The sequence below is a fragment of the Crinia signifera genome, chromosome 1, assembly GCF_055691185.1.
Source record: "Crinia signifera chromosome 1, ASM5569118v1, whole genome shotgun sequence".
NCBI classification, from domain to species: Eukaryota; Metazoa; Chordata; class Amphibia; order Anura; family Myobatrachidae; genus Crinia; species Crinia signifera.
Genome location: NC_139217.1, coordinates 478,859,400 through 478,878,220, shown reverse-complemented (window position 1 = coordinate 478,878,220; position 18,821 = coordinate 478,859,400). Strand labels below are relative to the sequence as shown.

At 47.1% G+C, this 18,821-nt stretch overlaps 1 protein-coding gene across 1 annotated transcript in view; it reads right to left on the bottom strand.

Moving 5' to 3' along the window:
• The window catches only part of CA9 (carbonic anhydrase 9), a 376,314-nt gene extending 358,684 nt beyond the window's left edge, over nucleotides 1–17,630 (bottom strand). Inside the window, exon 1 of the mRNA XM_083155472.1 lies at nucleotides 16,929–17,630. Coding sequence (XP_083011598.1) covers nucleotides 16,929–17,325 — 397 coding nt within the window. The 5' untranslated portion in view covers nucleotides 17,326–17,630. The remainder of the gene's footprint in view (nucleotides 1–16,928) is intronic.
• Between the last annotated feature and the right edge of the window lie 1,191 nt (nucleotides 17,631–18,821).

Below are 18,821 nucleotides of genomic sequence, written 5' to 3'. Positions count from 1 at the left end.
TGCCCATCCCTGCCTTGGCCTGATGATTTAACCTGTTTACAGGGCAGTTTTGACCAGGGAAAAACATCACTCACTGGTGAAACTAACCATGTTTCACCACATATCCTGCCCTTCGCTTCTCTACGAGTGGGGAAGCGCACTGCTCCCCTCGAAGGGTCAGGCGTCTCTGTCTCTGTGACTTCTCAGTTTTTATATGTATATATATTTGTGTGTGATTTCTTCTAGTGACACATTTCCATGGTGTTTTATATTGACATGTTTTATATGAATGTTGTTCTGTTTTAGATCGTATCAGCCGAAGCGGCTGCAGCCCCGCACTTGTTGGTGGTGGTTGCCCAGCAACGGCATTGATGGGTTCCCTCTGTACATCCTGCAGCAACTCCCAGCATGTGACGTGACTCTCAGGTGCCGGCGGAGGAGACAGCGAGTGGTATGAACGGCCCGTTGAGGTATTTATGTTTGTGAATATGAACCTTGATAAAGGAGCCACGCGGCTCAGAAACGTTGGTTCAAAGCACCACATTCTGGTCTGAATTTATTTTGAGTGCCGCCATCCCCCAGCAAGCATACTGTATATATATATATATATATATATATATATATATATATATATATATATATATATACAGTATATATATATACACACACACACACAGGTCAAAGAGTATACACAAATTATTCATATTTTGTTGGTCTGTATGTTGACATAGGTCGACATAAAACCCATATGAGTTTACCGCTTCGGACACGGTGCCTCGCTCTTGGCACACTATTATATTCCCCCTCCAAGTCCACTGGGATGGTAAAGTACGAACAAGTTAAATGTCGGTATTTTGACCGTGTCGGTATTTTGACCGTGTCTGTATTTTGACCATGTCGGTATTTTGATCTGGTCGGTATTTTGATCTGGTCGGTATTTTGACCGTCGGTCAATGGTTGTCGGTATTTTCACCATCGGGATTTTGATTGTAGGTTAATTAACTGCATCCCGACCAAATTACATAGACCGATTGTGTGTTAATGATCCGATCCCGCAGCCCCAACATAAACGGCTCTCACCCACCGACATGGGCACCATGACATCAGACCCAACAACACACAAATGTGATTCATACCTGAGGGGTACCTGCTGCGCCCCCTGGTCGAGTTCGCCCCCCCGGATGGAGGTGAGCGGAGGTGCAGCGACTGGAGCTGGCAGGGGGGTCTGTGCTGCTGGGTACCTGCGGCGCTGTGTATGAAGCTGGCGGGGTCCCTGCAGTGATTAGGAAATAACTAGCGCTATCTGCCGGGAATGCACTGAACACATGTGCAGTCAGTGTGCCTTGGCTCCCAATGTTTACCACCATAATCATTGTCACATTGGTAGATACAGTAGGTGAAGCTGCAGCACTAACACACAGACATGCAAAAATCCTTTAGATAAAAATAAATAATGTTTTTTTTTTTTTAAATAAATATACATGCCAACCACAGGGGACCCCTAGATAGAGGAGGGCCCAGGGGTACTGAACCCCTGTGCAGTAGCGCACGCATGGGGGGTTTCTGAGTACCCAGAAACCCCCCTAGAAGTCTAAGGGCCCTCAGCTGAAAGCTGAGGATCCCCTCTTTCCATGGGTACAAGAATTTTAAAAATCGGCCCTTGGGAACCGGAGATATCTGACTTCAAAGCAGTGGTCCCCATCCAAGCCTGTTAATTGCTCTTCCCAGTCAGATATTTCAGGTTCTGTCTGACGTTTTTTTTCTGAGGGTATATTCCAAAAGCTGGAACTCTCCCCCTTTGATGGACACTAGTAGCTTGTCTCTACTGTTCCCAGAACCAGAGATATCAGCCTTTCAGCAGCTGGTTACTGCTCCAGCTCCACACACAGGGCCGTCTCGTCTTAACATTAGGAAGGGCCCCTGGGCAACCTAGTTCACTGGACCCCCCCAAATTAGTTTGCCCAGGAGCCCACAGTCACCTCCCCAACCCTCACCTCTCTGGCTCCGTGCGGCAGCCAGTCAGCTTCCGGCGGCCGGGGATCCGATCATCTTCGCTGGGGGATCCGGGCAGCGGGATCAGGGCAGCGGTGGAAGCTAGGAGCCTGCCCTGAAGTGGCAAAGCGCTATTAACTGGCGGGGCGGGAAGCGCTGTTGCATTTGAAAAGACTGGCCAGACGCTGATTGGCTGAATTCAGCCAATCAGCGTTCGGCCAGTCTTTTCAAATGCAGCAGCGCTTCCCGCCCCACCGGCAAATAGCGCTAATGGGAAAGATGGTGGCCGGGTGGCGGGGATCCGACCATCCTCGCTGGGGAAGGGGATCAGGGCGGCGGTGGCGGTAGCTAGGAGCCCGAAGCGGCGAAGCACTATTTGTCGGCGGGGGCGGGAAGCGCTGTTGAATTTGAAAAGACTGTCCGGATGCTGATTGGCTGAATTCAGCCAATCAGCATTCAGCCAGTCATTTTAAATGCAGCAGCGCTTCTCGCCCCCCCTGCTGGCAAATAGCGCTTCGCCGCTTCGGGCTCCTAGCTACCGCCACCGATGCCCTGATCCCCCTGCCAGATCACCCAGTGAGGGTGATCAGAACCCCGGCACACGGACCCCCGAAATTAAATTCACTGCTAGCTAGGAGGTGAAGCGCTATTTGCCGGCGGGGTGGGAAGCGCTGTAGCCTTTTCAAAGACTGGCCGGATGCTGATTCTCTGAATTCAGCCAATCAGCGTCCGGCCAGTCTATTCAAATGCAACAGCGCTTCCCGCCCCGCCGGCAAATAAAGCTTCGCCGAATCAGGCTTCTAGCTACCGCCACCGCCCTGATCCCCCCTGCCCGGATCCCCCAGCGAGGGTGAGCGGATTCCCGGACCCCGGCCACCATCTTTCCCATTGGGCTGGGCCGGGGGCCCCTAGGTCCTAGGGCCCCCGGGCAACTGCCCATCGTGCCCAATGGGAAAGACGGCACTGTCCACACACCTGGTATGTAGTTTTATATACTCGTTGGCAGATTGCTCTGCCTCCTGAACTCAGATCCCCTAGTCCCCAATACCATTAGTAGGTGGGATTCTCTAGTTTTAATTCCATTAAAATCTAATAAATCTATTTCTGGGAACTGGAGATAGCTGCAGTCAAGCAAGCTGTCCTCCCACCAGAAAATCATGAATAATGAGCCCACTCCACTATACACCCCTCCTCTGCGTATTAAACATCCTCTACCACCCTGGAAGTTATGTATCAGGGCCCCTTCATTCAGCCCAATGCCCCTTCTCCCACCCCATCTCCCACCATCTGTGCAGTAAATGGGTAATTAGTGGAAATTACTGATCCAGGCCCTACATGATGAACGGTTGATATAATACCACCCGCAGGACATCAAAGCTTCCCCCACCCCTACTGCTGGAGGATCGGTAGGGGCCCCAATACATTGCTATGCCCAGGGGTCTACACTGCTGTTGATGCCCCTGTATGTATGTATGTATATATATATATATATATTTTTTTTTATTATTATTATTATTATTATTATTATTATTATTATTATTTATATACATTTGGTCTATCTATAGTACTTTAACTTACCCGGCATATACTGGGTCACCTAATTGTCCATCTCCGTGCTTTGCTCCGCCCCTCTGGAAACCCCTTCTGAAAATCCTGCGTTTGCCACTGCTGTGCCCCCCTTAATCCTACCCTATACCCACCGCCACCAATCCCGTGCTCAGCATCACACCATTCCTAGCTCCTCCCAGTTACCCGCTGCCACCAGTCCCACCCTCAGCACTACACCATTCCTAGCTCCTCCCAGTTACTTGCTGCCACCAGTCCCACCCTCAGCACTACACCATTCCTAGCTCCTCCCAGTTACTCGCTGCCACCAGTCCCACCCTCAGCACTACACCATTCCTAGCTCCTCCCAGTTACTCCACCAGTCCCACCCTCAGCACTACACCATTCCTTGCTCCTCCCAGTTACTCGCTGCCACCAGTCCCACCCTCAGCACTACACCATTCCTAGCTCCTCCCAGTTACTCGCTGCCACCAGTCCCACCCTCAGCACTACACCATTCCTAGCTTTTTGCTCCATCTCCTAGTATAGAATATCCCTTGTGTGGATTTCTTTCCCATCATACTCTGTATACAGTACCTGTCTGCATGTACCTACAGGAGTTAATTATAAGATATGTTACATAGTTCCATAGTAGGTGAGGCTGAATAAAGACTTGTGTCCATCTAGTTCAGTGGTGGCCAACCTGTGGCTCTTGAGCCTCATGCGGCTCTCCCCCTTGTAAAGTGAGGCTTCTGCTCCCACTGCTGCCCGCCGCCCACCGTCTGTCCCAGTCCTCCCTGCTGCCGGTTCCCTGAATCCCTTCTCCTTCTGAGGGGAGGAGAGCACGCATTGCGCATCTCTCCTACCCCTTACTGTGCATCCTTGTGATTGGGCCTTCCGACAATCAGAGCTCGCGGGCCAGCAGCCAATCAGGAGCCGGCCAGCGAGCTTTGATTGGTGGACAGCCCAGTCACAGGGAAGTGAGGGGGAAGGAGACGCGCGGTGTGCTGTGCTCTCCTCCCATCAGTGACATGACAGGAGGACTGCAGGGGGACACCAGACTGTCCTCTCCCCGCCCGGCAGCAGCAGCAACAACGGTGAGTGCTGCTGCTGGGAAATTTGCACTGTGGGGGCATAGCAGTTTGTGGCACTGTGGGGGCATACCAGCTTTCTGGCACCATAGGGGCATACCCGGCACCGTGTGGTGCATACCTGGCACCGTGGGGGGCATATGTGTATCTGGCACTATTGGCAGTGCCGTAACTATAAATTTTGCTCCCCCCTGCCAAAAAGTTTGTGGTGCCCCCCCAGGCTCCTCTCCAGCGTGTTTCCCCAGCGTGTGACGTAATGACGTCACACGCAAAATGGAGAAGCTGAAGCAGGAGAGAGGAAGAGAGACCAGCATACACTGCTGCTTCCCTTGGCTCAGACGCATCCCAGGCCGCCCTAGCACGCCCATCCGCCTGCCCATCCAGTACACAGTATCCAATAGCCGGCTCTGTGTGCAGTCAATTAACTCAGTGGGGGGATTTGTCATCTCTGCCATGGCCGCACCAGCGCTGTGGCTGACTTGCCTCCAGTGCTCAGTCAGTGGGCAGCGGCAGGCAGCAGCATGTTGGTGCGTCGAGCAGGTGCCGGCGCCCACACAGACCCCACTGCTGCTTGCTCCCCCAAGCGGCTGCTGGGGCTGCATTACAGTAGTTACGCCACTGACTATTGGGGGCATATGTATATATGGCACTGCACTATTGGAGGCATATTTGTATCACACCCACCCAAGGGGTCAAAATAAACTACGCCCCTTTTTTTGGCGCATGCGCCTTCGGCGCGAGCATGATGTCGGCTCTTTAGCTTGACTACCGATATTTTTCGGCTCTTTACCTCTGACCGGTTGGCCACCCCTGATCTAGTTCAACCTATGTTTATACTAGCTTATCCCTTGTTGTATAGTATGTTCTGAAATTTTAAAGACAGATTATGTTACTTATTTGTACCCATGGATGTTTTTAACAAATAAATGTTTATCCAAAGTTATTTTAAATGTATTTATAGTGTCTGCCGACACCACTTCTCTAGGAAGAGAGTTCCAGAGTTTGACTGTTCTGACTGTAAAGAATTTTTTTCTTCTAGATAAACAAAATCTTTTTTCTTCTAATCTAAACTCGTGCCCTCGCGTCCTAGATTCCTGTCTAGCAGAAAAAAGGTGTTCGACAGTTCCTTATATTGGCCCCTGATATGTACATGTTAAGCATGTCCCCCACTAGAACGATCCTGATTGTTAGTAGATCTATACCTACATCTCTTCTCACTCGCTTCCCTACATCTCAGCTCTCTTACTCACCTACCATCTATACCCGCATCTCTTCTCACTCACTTCCCTACATCTTAGCTCTCTTACTCACCTACCATCTATACCCGCATCTCTTCTCACTCGCTTCCCTACATCTCAGCTCTCTTACTCACCTACCATCTATACCTGAATCTCTTCTCACTCACTTCCCTACATCTCAGCTCTCTTACTCACCTACCATCTATACCCGCATCTCTTCTCACTCACTTCCCTACATCTCAGCTCTCTTACTCACCTACCATCTATACCCGCATCTCTTCTCACTCGCTTCCCTACATCTCAGCTCTCTTACTCACCTACCATCTATACCCGCATCTCTTCTCACTCACTTCCCTACATCTCAGCTCTTACTCACCTACCATCTATACCCGCATCTCTTCTCACTCACTTCCCTACATCTCAGCTCTTACTCACCTACCATCTATACCCGCATCTCTTCTCACTCACTTCCCTACATCTCAGCTCTTACTCACCTACCATCTATACCCACATCTCTTCTCACTCGCTTTCCTACATCTCAGCTCTCTTACTCACCTACCATCTATACCCGCATCTCTTCTCACTCACTTCCCTACATCTCAGCTCTCTTACTCAGCTACCATCTATACTCGCATCTCTTCTCACTCGCTTCCCTACATCTCAGCTCTCTTACTCACCTGCCATCTATACCCGCATCTCTTCTCACTCGCTTCCCTACATCTCAGCTCTCTTACTCACCTGCCATCTATACCTACATCTCTTCTCACTCACTTCCCTACAGTACATCTCAGCTCTCTTACTCGCTTCCCTACATCTCAGCTCCCTTACTCACCTGCCATCTATACCCGCATCTCTTCTCACTCGCTTCCCTACATCTCAGCTCTCTTACTCACCTGCCATCTATACCCGCATCTCTTCTCACTCGCTTCTCTTCATCTCAGCTCTCTTACTCACCTGCCATCTATACCCGCATCTCTTCTCACTCGCTTCCCTACATCTCAGCTCTCTTACTCACCTGCCATCTATACCCGCATCTCTTCTCACTCGCTTCCCTACATCTCAGCTCTCTTACTCACCAGCCATCTATACCCGCATCTCTTCTCACTCGCTTCCCTACATCTCAGCTCTCTTACTCACCTGCCATCTATACCCGCATCTCTTCTCACTCGCTTCCCTACATCTCAGCTCTCTTACTCACCTACCATCTATACCCGCATCTCTTCTCACTCGCTTCCCTACATCTCAGCTCTCTTACTCACCTACCATCTATACCCGTATCTCTTCTCACTCGCTTCCCTACATCTCAGCTCTCTTACTCACCTACCATCTATACCCGCATCTCTTCTCACTCGCTTCCCTACATCTCAGCTCTCTTACTCACCTACCATCTATACCCGCATCTCTTCTCACTCGCTTCCCTACATCTCAGCTCTCTTACTCACCTACCATCTATACCCGCATCTCTTCTCACTCGCTTCCCTACATCTCAGCTCTCTTACTCACCTACCATCTATACCCGCATCTCTTCTCACTCGCTTCCCTACATCTCAGCTCTCTTACTCACCTACCATCTATACCCGCATCTCTTCTCACTCGCTTCCCTACATCTAAGCTCTCTTACTCACCTACCATCTATACCCGCATCTCTTCTCACTCGCTTCCCTACATCTCAGCTCTCTTACTCACCTACCATCTATACCCGCATCTCTTCTCACTCGCTTCCCTACATCTCAGCTCTCTTACTCACCTGCCATCTATACCCACATCTCTTCTCACTCGCTTCCCTACATCTCAGCTCTCTTACTCACCTGCCATCTATACCCGCATCTCTTCTCACTCGCTTCCCTACATCTCAGCTCTCTTACTCACCTTCCATCTATAACCGCATCTCTTCTCACTCGCTTCCTTACATCTCAGCTCTCTTACTCACCTACCATCTATTCCCGCATCTCTTCTCACTCACGTCCCTATATCTTAGCTCTCTTACTCACCTACCATCTATACCCGCATCTCTTCTCACTCACTTCCCTATATCTCAGCTCTTACTCACCTACCATCTATACCTGCATCTCTTCTCACTCACTTCCCTACATCTCAGCTGTATTGTGTACTAAGACTTGTGCTGATAATTGTGCTATTTTTTTTATCTTCTTTCGCTGTTATGTCTACTTCTGTGTACCCTGTACTGTTCTAATGTGTTCTATATGTATGGCGCTGTGTACCACTTGTGGCGCCTTTTAAAAAAATATATAATAATAATAAAAAATAATAATAATAATTGGAAAGTGACTAAAATAAAATTGTTGGTACTCTTAGTAAAGAATTATGGTACTCTCAGTAATGCACTCTCAGAATAGAGTAATGGTGCTCTCAGTGATGAATAATGGTACTCTCAGTAACAAGTAATGGTACTCTCAGTGATTGCACTTTCAGTAAGGAGTAATGGTACTCAGTAACGGTACTGTCCGTATTAAATAATAATACTCTCCGTAATGAATAATGGTACTCTAGGTATCAGTACTTTCAGTAATGGTACTCTCAGTAAGGAATATTGGTACTCTCAGTAATGAATAATGGTACTCTTAGTAATGAGTAATAGTACACTCAGTAAGGAGTAATGGTACTCTCAGTAATGATTGATGGTACTCTCAGTATTGAATATTGGTTCTCTCAGTAAGGAGAAATTGTACTCTCAGTGGGTTGGGATCATTTGGTCTACAGCATGATGGTCGACAGTCATGTCGACACCATTAGGTCGACATGGGAAAATGTCTACATGTGTGTAGGTCGACGAGGGAAAAGGTCGACATGGTTATAGGTCGAAAGGTCATTAGTTCGACAGGTCGTTAGTTCCACAGGTCATCAGTTCGACAATGTCTAAGTCGACAGTCAAAATGTCAACATGGGGTTCTTCACTGTTTTTTTTACATGAATGTCAACACAGTCGACCTGGACACAGATTCAAGTGCACCGCATCCCCTCGCATTGGCAACTGTTGGCTCAAAAAACAGTGAAAAACCCCATGTCGACCTTTTGACTGTCGACCTAGACATTGTCGAACTAATGACCTATATATATAGCAATTGGATGTAGTGGCACTCCGACTGTATATGCTGCAATATGCTGATCTCTGGTGCCCTCCGTAACAGCCAGCTGTGTATGTAGCAGGATGGGGGGGGGGGCGGCACTCAGTGAATAAATAAACCAGGACTCTGGTTACGGTCACCAACGTTTCTGAACCAGTGCGGCTCCTTTATCAAGGTGCATCCTGCTATATATAATATATATATATATATATATATATATATATATATATATATATATATATATATATATATACACACACATATACAGTATACAGGGCTATTTTTCAGCAGGCTCCAGCAGGAACTGAGGCCCTTATTCTAGTTCACTCTTTCTGACAAAATATTTCTTAGATGGACAGAACCATGTGCACTGCAGGTGAGGCAGGTGTAAAACCTCACCCAAATCTAATTATCTCTGCACAAGTTACATCTGCCTCACCTGCAGTGCACATGGTTTTGCCCATCTAAGAAATATTTTGTCAGAAAGAGTGAACTAGAATAAATGCCTCAGTTCCTGATGGAGCCTACTGAAAAATTGCCCTGCATATATACATATAAAATACCACATGAAAAGCCTGTGTTTTTACTCTGTAGGAGACCTCACAGGCTCAGCGCTGCCTCTGATTAAAAACTCTCCCATGACGAGGCTGCTGCTGCTGTACTCCACGGGCCTGAGAAGTATGTGATGAGCTCCACCAAGCAGAGCTCAGCACAAGCCTCTCAGCCTCTGACCTCTTGTGCAAAGTCTCATGGGACATAAGCCCCGTACAAATGGGGGTATATATCGCTCAGTGTCCCACTCGCGATGAGCGATATATCGCTCAATGTCCCGTTTGCATCAGCGACCAGAGATGAAGAAATCAGCTGGTCGCAGGAGCATGTTCCTGTGACCAGCGATCACTATGGGGGAGAAAATGGGAGCATACTCCGATCACGGGCAATATGGTCGCTCATATTGCCCACGATATTACACAAAATCGCCCACATGTGTACACAGCCTAAGTCAACTCCCAGTAATGCACTATACATTTGTGCAATCAGGGTGCCTTGTCTCCCGATGCTCAGAACCATTGATCATTGTCATATAGCTGAAGCAGCAGCACTACTGCACTCCCATGTTCCAATCCTTTTGCTAAAGAAAATACATGCCAACCACAGGAGCCCCTAGATAGAGGGGGACCCAGGGGTACGGAATCCTGCCCTTCCCCCACCCTTAATCCAGCCCTGACTCTCAGTAATAGTACTCTCAGTAAGGAGCAAGTAACCCTTTACACATGCATCGATTTTTCCCGATTTTCGTTTCAATTTATTGTTATAGAAGCAAAGGATGTGCGCTCCCTTTTTCACAAAATCGATCAGAAAAATCTACTGTGCAGACAAGGAAATATCGAATTCGATCTAGTAAATCAAATGTGTACAATGTACCATGAATGTATATCAAATTCGATATCTAAGGCAAAAGTACAGATTAACGCCAGATCTAATAGAAAATTAAATCTAACATCGAATCAAAAGCAAATTGATGTGTGTGTACAGGGCTTTACTCTCAGTAATGAATATTGGTACTCTCAGTAAGGAGTTATAGTACTTTCAGTAATGAATAATGATACTCTCAATAATGAATATTGGTACTCTCAGTAATGGTAATCTCAGTAAGGAGTAATGATACTCTCAGTAATGAATATTGGTACTCTCAGTAATGGTAATCTCAGTAAGGAGTAATGATACTCTCAGTAATGAATATTGGTACTCTCAGTAAGGAGTAATAGTACTTTCAGTAATGAATAATGATACTCTCAATAATGAATATTGGTACTCTCAGTAATGGTAATCTCAGTAAGGAGTAATGATACTCTCAGTAATGAATATTGGTACTCTCAGTAATGGTAATCTCAGTAAGGAGTAATGATACTCTCAGTAATTAATATTGGTACTCTCAGTAATGGTAATCTCAGTAAGGAGTAATGATACTCTCAGTAATTAATATTGGTACTCTCAGTAAGGAGTAATAGTACTTTCAGTAATGAATAATGATACTCTCAATAATGAATATTGGTACTCTCAGTAATGGTAATCTCAGTAAGGAGTAATGATACTCTCAGTAATTAATATTGGTACTCTCAGTAAGGAGTAATAGTACTTTCAGTAATGAATAATGATACTCTCAGTAATGAATATTGGTACTCTCAGTAATGGTAATCTCAGTAAGGAGTAATGATACTCTCAGTAATGAATATTGGTACTCTCAGTAATGCATACCTCCCAACAGTCCCAATTTAAGCGGGACAGTCCCGATTATTAGGACCTGTCCCGCTGTCCCACCCGCAGACGACGGTGTCCCGTGGTGAGGGGGGGCTGTTGGGAGTCCCCCCTGTCGGCTGCATGCGCACAGCGTCTATTACCGCAGCCAGGGGGCTGGGGGCATGGCTAGAGGCTCACAAAGCCTCTGGGTCATGCCCCCATAGCGTCAAAATGGGGGCATGGCCTCGCGGGAGAGCCGCAAGTATAGGACATGCCTCCGAAATTAGGCCACGCACCCCCCCCCCTGAAAATTTCAGCGCGCCTTCGCCGCTCATCAACATTATCCCGCCTGCTCATCCGTCAAAGTTGGGAGGTATGGTAATGGTAATCTTAGTAAGGAGTAATGATACTCTCAGTAATGAATATTGGTACTCTCAGTAATGGTAATCTCAGTAAGGAGTAATGATACTCTCAGTAATGAATATTGGTACTCTCAGTAATGGTAATCTTAGTAAGGAGTAATGATACTCTCAGTAATGAATATTGGTACTCTCAGTAATGGTAATCTTAGTAAGGAGTAATGATACTCTCAGTAATTAATATTGGTACTCTCAGTAATGGTAATCTCAGTAAGGAGTAATGATACTCTCAGTAATTAATATTGGTACTCTCAGTAATGGTAATCTCAGTAAGGAGTAATGATACTCTCAGTAATTAATATTGGTACTCTCAGTAATGGTAATCTTAGTAAGGAGTAATGATACTCTCAATAATGAATATTGGTACTCTCAGTAATGGTAATCTCAGTAAGGAGTAATGATACTCTCAGTAATTAATATTGGTACTCTCAGTAATGGTAATCTCAGTAAGGAGTAATGATACTCTAAGTAATGAATATTGGTACTCTCAGTAATGGTAATCTCAGTAAGGAGTAATGATACTCTCAGTAATTAATATTGGTACTCTCATTAATGGTAATCTCAGTAAGGAGTAATGATACTCTCAGTAATTAATATTGGTACTCTCAGTAATGGTAATCTCAGTAAGGAGTAATGATACTCTCAGTAATTATTATTGGTACTCTCATTAATGGTAATCTCAGTAAGGAGTAATGATACTCTCAGTAATTAATATTGGTACTCTCAGTAATGGTAATCTCAGTAAGGAGTAATGATACTCTAAGTAATGAATATTGGTACTCTCAGTAATGGTAATCTCAGTAAGGAGTAATGATACTCTAAGTAATGAATATTGGTACTCTCAGTAATGGTAATCTCAGTAAGGAGAAATGATACTCTCAGTAATGAATATTGGTACTCTCAGTAATGGTAATCTCAGTAAGGAGAAATGATACTCTCAGTAATTAATATTGGTACTCTCAGTAATGGTACACTCTGTAAGGAGTAATGATTTTCTGAGAAATCGCACTCTGCAATAAATGTTAAGAAGCCCATACACGCGGTGGTATGTGGCGGTGCGATGTGTGCTTTGAGGTGCGCGCTCCCGCGGCACCTCATCGCACAGTACAAAAAGTATGTGCTGCGCATACTTTTTGTACTTGATATTCATCACATCGCATTGCATTGCACGCACAAGGCATGCAATGTGATGTGATGGATGCTATTGTAGCCCAGAACGCACGCCGGGATCGCAGCATGTATGGGCAGCATTAGTACTCTATGTAACATATATTGGTGTTCTTGGGAAATAAAGCAGGTAGGCTGGGGTTTGCTTTTTAAGGTTGACACCAAAGTTCGAGATGCACAAGGTTGACAAATACAAAAGATCGATACAAGCAAAGTTCACCATGAAAAAAGGCTGACACATCAAACAATCGACATGGGTTTTTCACATTTATTAGTCTCCATCTATCCACCTACCATTGCCAACCACAGCAGGACAGGAGCAGCTTCAGCACCCAGAGCAGGTCTCCAACTATCCACCTACCATTGCCAACCACAGCAGGACAGGAGCAGCTTCAGCAACCAGAGCAGGTCTCCAACTATCCACCTACCATTGCCAACCACAGCAGGACAGGAGCAGCTTCAGCAGCCAGAGCAGGTCTCCAACTATCCACCTACCATTGCCAACCGCAGCAGGGCAGGATCAGCTTCAGCAGCCAGAGCAGGTCTCTAAGTATCCACCTACCATTGCCAACCACAGCAGGGCAGGAGCAGCTTCAGCAGCCAGAGCAGGTCTCCAACTATCCACCTACCATTGCCAAGCACAGCAGGGCAGGAGCAGCTTCAGCAGCTAGAGCAGGTCTCCAACTATCCACCTACCCTTGCCAACCACAGCAGAGCAGAAGCTGCTACAGCAGCGAGAGCAAGTCTCCAACTATCCACCTACCCTTGCCAACCACAGCAGAGCAGAAGCTGCTACAACAGGCAAAGCAAGTCTCCAACTATCCACCTACCCTTGCCAACCACAGCAGGGCAGGAGCAGCTTTAGCAGCCAGAGCAGGTCTCCAACTACCCTCACCAACCACAGCAGGGCAGAAGCTGCTACAGCAGCCAGAGCAAGTCTCCAACTATCCACCTACCATTGCCAACCACAGCAGGGCAGGAGCAGCTTCAGCAGCAAGAGCAGGTCTCCAACTATCCACCTACCATTGCCAAGCACAGCAGGGCAGGAGCAGCTTCAGCAGCCAGAGCAAGTCTCCAACGCTCCACCTACCCTTGCCAACCACAGCAGGGCAGGAGCAGCTTCAGCAGCCAGAGCAGGTCTCCGACTATCCACCTACCCTTCCCAACCACAACAGGGCAGAAGCTGCTGCAGCAGCCAGAACAGGTCTCCAACTATCCACCTACCCTTCCCAAACACTGCAGGGCAGAAGCTGTTGTAGCAGCCAGAGCATGTCTCCAACTATCCACCTACCCTTGCCAACCACAGCAGGGCAGAAGCTGCTACAGCAGCCAGAGCAGGTCTCCGACTATCCACCTACCCTTCCCAACCACAACAGGGCAGAAGCTGCTGCAGCTGCCAGAGCAGGTCTCTATCTATCCACCTACCCTTCCCAACCACAGCAGGACAAAAGCTGCTGCAGCAGCTACAGCAGGTCTCTAACTATCAACCTACCCTTCCCAACCACAGCAGGGCAGAAGCTGCTGCAGCAGCTACAGCAGGTCTCTAATTATCCACCTACCCTTCCCAACCACAGCTGGACAGGAGCTGCTGCAGCAGCTAGAGCAGGTCTCTACCTATCCACCTTCCCTTCCCAACCACAGCAGGGCAGAAGCTTCTGTAGCAGCCAGAGCAGGTCTCCGACTATCCACCTACCCTTGCCAACCACAGCAGAGCAGAAGCTGCTACAACAGGCAAAGCAAGTCTCCAACTATCCACCTACCCTTGCCAACCACAGCAGGGCAGGAGCAGCTTTAGCAGCCAGAGCAGGTCTCCAACTACCCTCACCAACCACAGCAGGGCAGAAGCTGCTACAGCAGCCAGAGCAAGTCTCCAACTATCCACCTACCATTGCCAACCACAGCAGGGCAGGAGCAGCTTCAGCAGCAAGAGCAGGTCTCCAACTATCCACCTACCATTGCCAAGCACAGCAGGGCAGGAGCAGCTTCAGCAGCCAGAGCAAGTCTCCAACGCTCCACCTACCCTTGCCAACCACAGCAGGGCAGGAGCAGCTTCAGCAGCCAGAGCAGGTCTCCGACTATCCACCTACCCTTCCCAACCACAACAGGGCAGAAGCTGCTGCAGCAGCCAGAGCAGGTCTCCAACTATCCACCTACCCTTCCCAAACACTGCAGGGCAGAAGCTGTTGTAGCAGCCAGAGCATGTCTCCAACTATCCACCTACCCTTGCCAACCACAGCAGGGCAGAAGCTGCTACAGCAGCCAGAGCAGGTCTCCGACTATCCACCTACCCTTCCCAACCACAACAGGGCAGAAGCTGCTGCAGCTGCCAGAGCAGGTCTCTATCTATCCACCTACCCTTCCCAACCACAGCAGGACAAAAGCTGCTGCAGCAGCTACAGCAGGTCTCTAACTATCAACCTACCCTTCCCAACCACAGCAGGGCAGAAGCTGCTGCAGCAGCTACAGTAGGTCTCTAATTATCCACCTACCCTTCCCAACCACAGCTGGACAGGAGCTGCTGCAGCAGCTAGGGCAGGTCTCTACATATCCACCTTCCCTTCCCAACCACAGCAGGGCAGAAGCTTCTGTAGCAGCCAGAGCAGGTCTCCGACTATCCACCTACGCTTGCCAACCACAGCAGGGCAGAAGCTGCTGCAGCAGCTACAGCAGGTCTCTTACTATCCACCTACCCTTCCCAACCACAGCAGGACAGGAGCTGTTGCAGCAGGTACAGAAGATCCCAAAAACCATTACTGAATAAGAAAACAATCAAGTGAAAAATGAACTGACTGGGGATCGATCTCACAATGATATCCACTCTGCCGATGAGTTACTTAATTATTTTGGTTTGTCAAAGGTTTTGTAAGTTGAAAATGTTTTTCATTTAATGGACCCTTATAGGCCTTTAAGGGTCCACTTAAGGAAGTCTGTCTATTGTGTTATATTCAGAAAGTCATTAGCTTTCCTATGACATATCACAATGCATGAAAACAACAGACCATGTAGCATGGACCCTTATGACTGCACCATTACTGTGTCCAATTAAATCAAACTTAGATCATCCCTTAAGACAGTGGTTCCCAAACTTTTTTGAATCACGGCGCACCTAGAGCATCAAAAAATGTTCACGGCACCCCTAGGCGAATGTTTTGTTATTGAGAAATTCCAAAAACAATATTAAATTAAGTAAATTGTTTTTATATATCATCTTAAGGTAATTTATGCTGTGAGGGACAGGACTTGCTACTTTTTGTCCACATATTTTATGTTTGGCAGCCACAAGCACTGGGATTGCCTGTTAAATTGACCATAAATCATTTTAATTTGTCCTGGACCACCAATCCAGGGCACCCCTTCAAGTCTCCTGAGGCACCCCAGGGAGCCACGGCACACAGTTTGGGAACCACTGCCTTAAGATGAGAAGGTAGTGTGTTCCCCTGTAAGAATGGTGTTCCCCACATATGTAATATTGGTGTGCCCCCATATGTAAGAATGTTATGCCCCCCATGTAAGAATGGCTTACCTCCTATGTAACAATGGTGTGCCCCCTATGTAAGAATGGTGTGCCCCCTATGTAACAATGGTGTGCCTCTATGTAACAATGGTGTGCCTCTATGTAAGAATGGTGTGCCTCTATGTAAGAATGGTGTGCCCCCCATATGTAACAATGGTGTGCCCCCCATGTAAGAATGGTGTGCCTCTATGTAAGAATGTTATGCCCCCCATGTAAGAATGGCTTACCTCCTATGTAAGAATGGTGTGCCCTCCCCTATGTAAGAATGGTGTGCCCCCCATAGGTAACAATGGTGTGCCCCCCATGTAAGAATGGTGTGCCTCTATGTAAGAATGTTATGCCCCCCATGTAAGAATGGCTTACCTCCTATGTAAGAATGTTATCCCCACATATGTAATATTGGTGTGCCCCCATATGTAAGAATGACATGTCACCCTGTAAGACACCCTTCAGGTGGGGTGTATTGGGCAGGTGAGGGATATACTGTATATTGCTGTAATTCATCGCCCATCTCCTCCCAACCAGTAAAACCCGACTGATCTGATATCAGAATAACTTTAATGATTATACTGTAATTAAGAAAAATAATACAGAAATAAAACATCCCTCAGAACATTCATAGAACACAGTCATAACTCTGTGCCTTAGGTTCTCACCTGGCTGGGGGTCTTCATGATCTGATGGGGGGTCTTCATGATCTGATGGGGGGTCTTCATGATCTGATGGGGGGTCTTCATGATCTGATGGGGGGTCTTCATGATCTGATGGGGGGTCTTCATGATCTGATGGGGGGTCTTCATTGTCTGATGGGTGGTCTTCATGATCTGATGGGGGGTCTTCATGGTCTGATGGATGGTCTTCATGGTCTGAAAGGTGGCCTTCTTTATCTGTAGGATGGGCACTGTTATCTGTAGGATGCACAGTGTTATCTGTCAGGTGAGCAGTATTATCTGTTAAATGGGGTACATAGACGTCTGTAACCCCACACCTTACAGGAGGTCCCAGGATAAAAGTCAGTAGGAGCAGCAGCATGTACATATAAGAGGGTCCCATGTCTAAGCTGTTCTGTAATCTCAATGCCTGGAAATTTCCGTCTCCCACAATGCAGGATTTATATATAATTCTGTTGTTTTCTGTGATCCCTTTTTAATCACTCATGAGAGTTTGTAATCTTTCCTTAACTTCTGCTGTGGATCTTGAGGACTCCCTCTTGCTGTCACTCTCCTTCGGTGCTGCAGCCACTGTCCCTCTGTCCTCTGCTGTCACTCTCCCTCTGTGCTGCGGCCACTGTCACTCTCTCCTCTGATGTTACTGTCCCTCTGAGTTGTGCCCACTGTTCTGTTTCCCTCTGTCCAGGAGAGGGACAGATGCAGTGTGAGACTCTGGCAGTGGACGGTTGTGTATATATATAAGCACCTGTGGGTGACTCAGAGCAGCTTCCTTATATAGACACGGAAGGCAAAGTCCCTGCTTTCCTCATAGGTGCAAGAGCAAACTGGACAACCATGTGGAAACTGAGAAGCTGCAATAGGTTACTAAGGAACAGAGGCGTAACTAGAACTTTGTGGGCCCCATAGCAAAATGTATAATGGCGCCCCCCTTGAAATGCCCATTACACATTATGTGACACACTGTAATGCCCATCACACATTATGTCGCTATTGTGATGCCCTTAACATATTATGCTGCATACCATAATGATTATTACACATTATACCAGACACCATAATGCCTATTACACATTATACTGTACTACACACCGTTATGTCCATTACATATTATACCACACACTGTAATGCCCATTACACTTTATGCCACAAACTGTAATGCCTATTACATATTATGCCACATAAGTTCTGCATTCCTACATGCTTGTTGCCAGGAGCATACATGCTCGTTGCCAGGGGTTAATTGCTCGATGACAGGGAATATTGCTCATGATCTCCGCCAAAGGGGGAAGGGGGTTTATAAACTCATTGCTCAGGGGGATTACCATCTAGTTGCCATGGCGGTTTACAAGCTCATTGCCAGGGGGAGTTACTTACTCCAAATATATATATATATATATATATATATATATATATATATATATACGCACTGTAGTATATATATATATATATATATACATACATACACACACACACACACTGTAGATATATATATATATATATATATAAATATGTAAGTATACAGTGATGGACAGAAATACAGCACTAGCTGCTGTAAGGAATAGGGGCTGTAAAGGGTGAATACAGTGGCAGTTGCTACTGGCAACGGGAACAGAGCCGACGGCCGAAGCCTGTTTCTGGCAGGCCCAAGTTCCCTATGCATGGGGGCATACAGCCTAGATTTCATGGTGAGTCTGGATGCTAAGGAGGAGAGGGAGGTGAGAGGACTTAAACTGGAAAGAGCACCTTATGGGGATACAGACGGAAACGGGACATAGGTGCGGACAGAGCATTCATGTAAAGAAGGACAGAGCACCATATGGGGGTACATACTGACAGGGGGCATGGACTGACATACCACCATATGGGGGGACATACTGA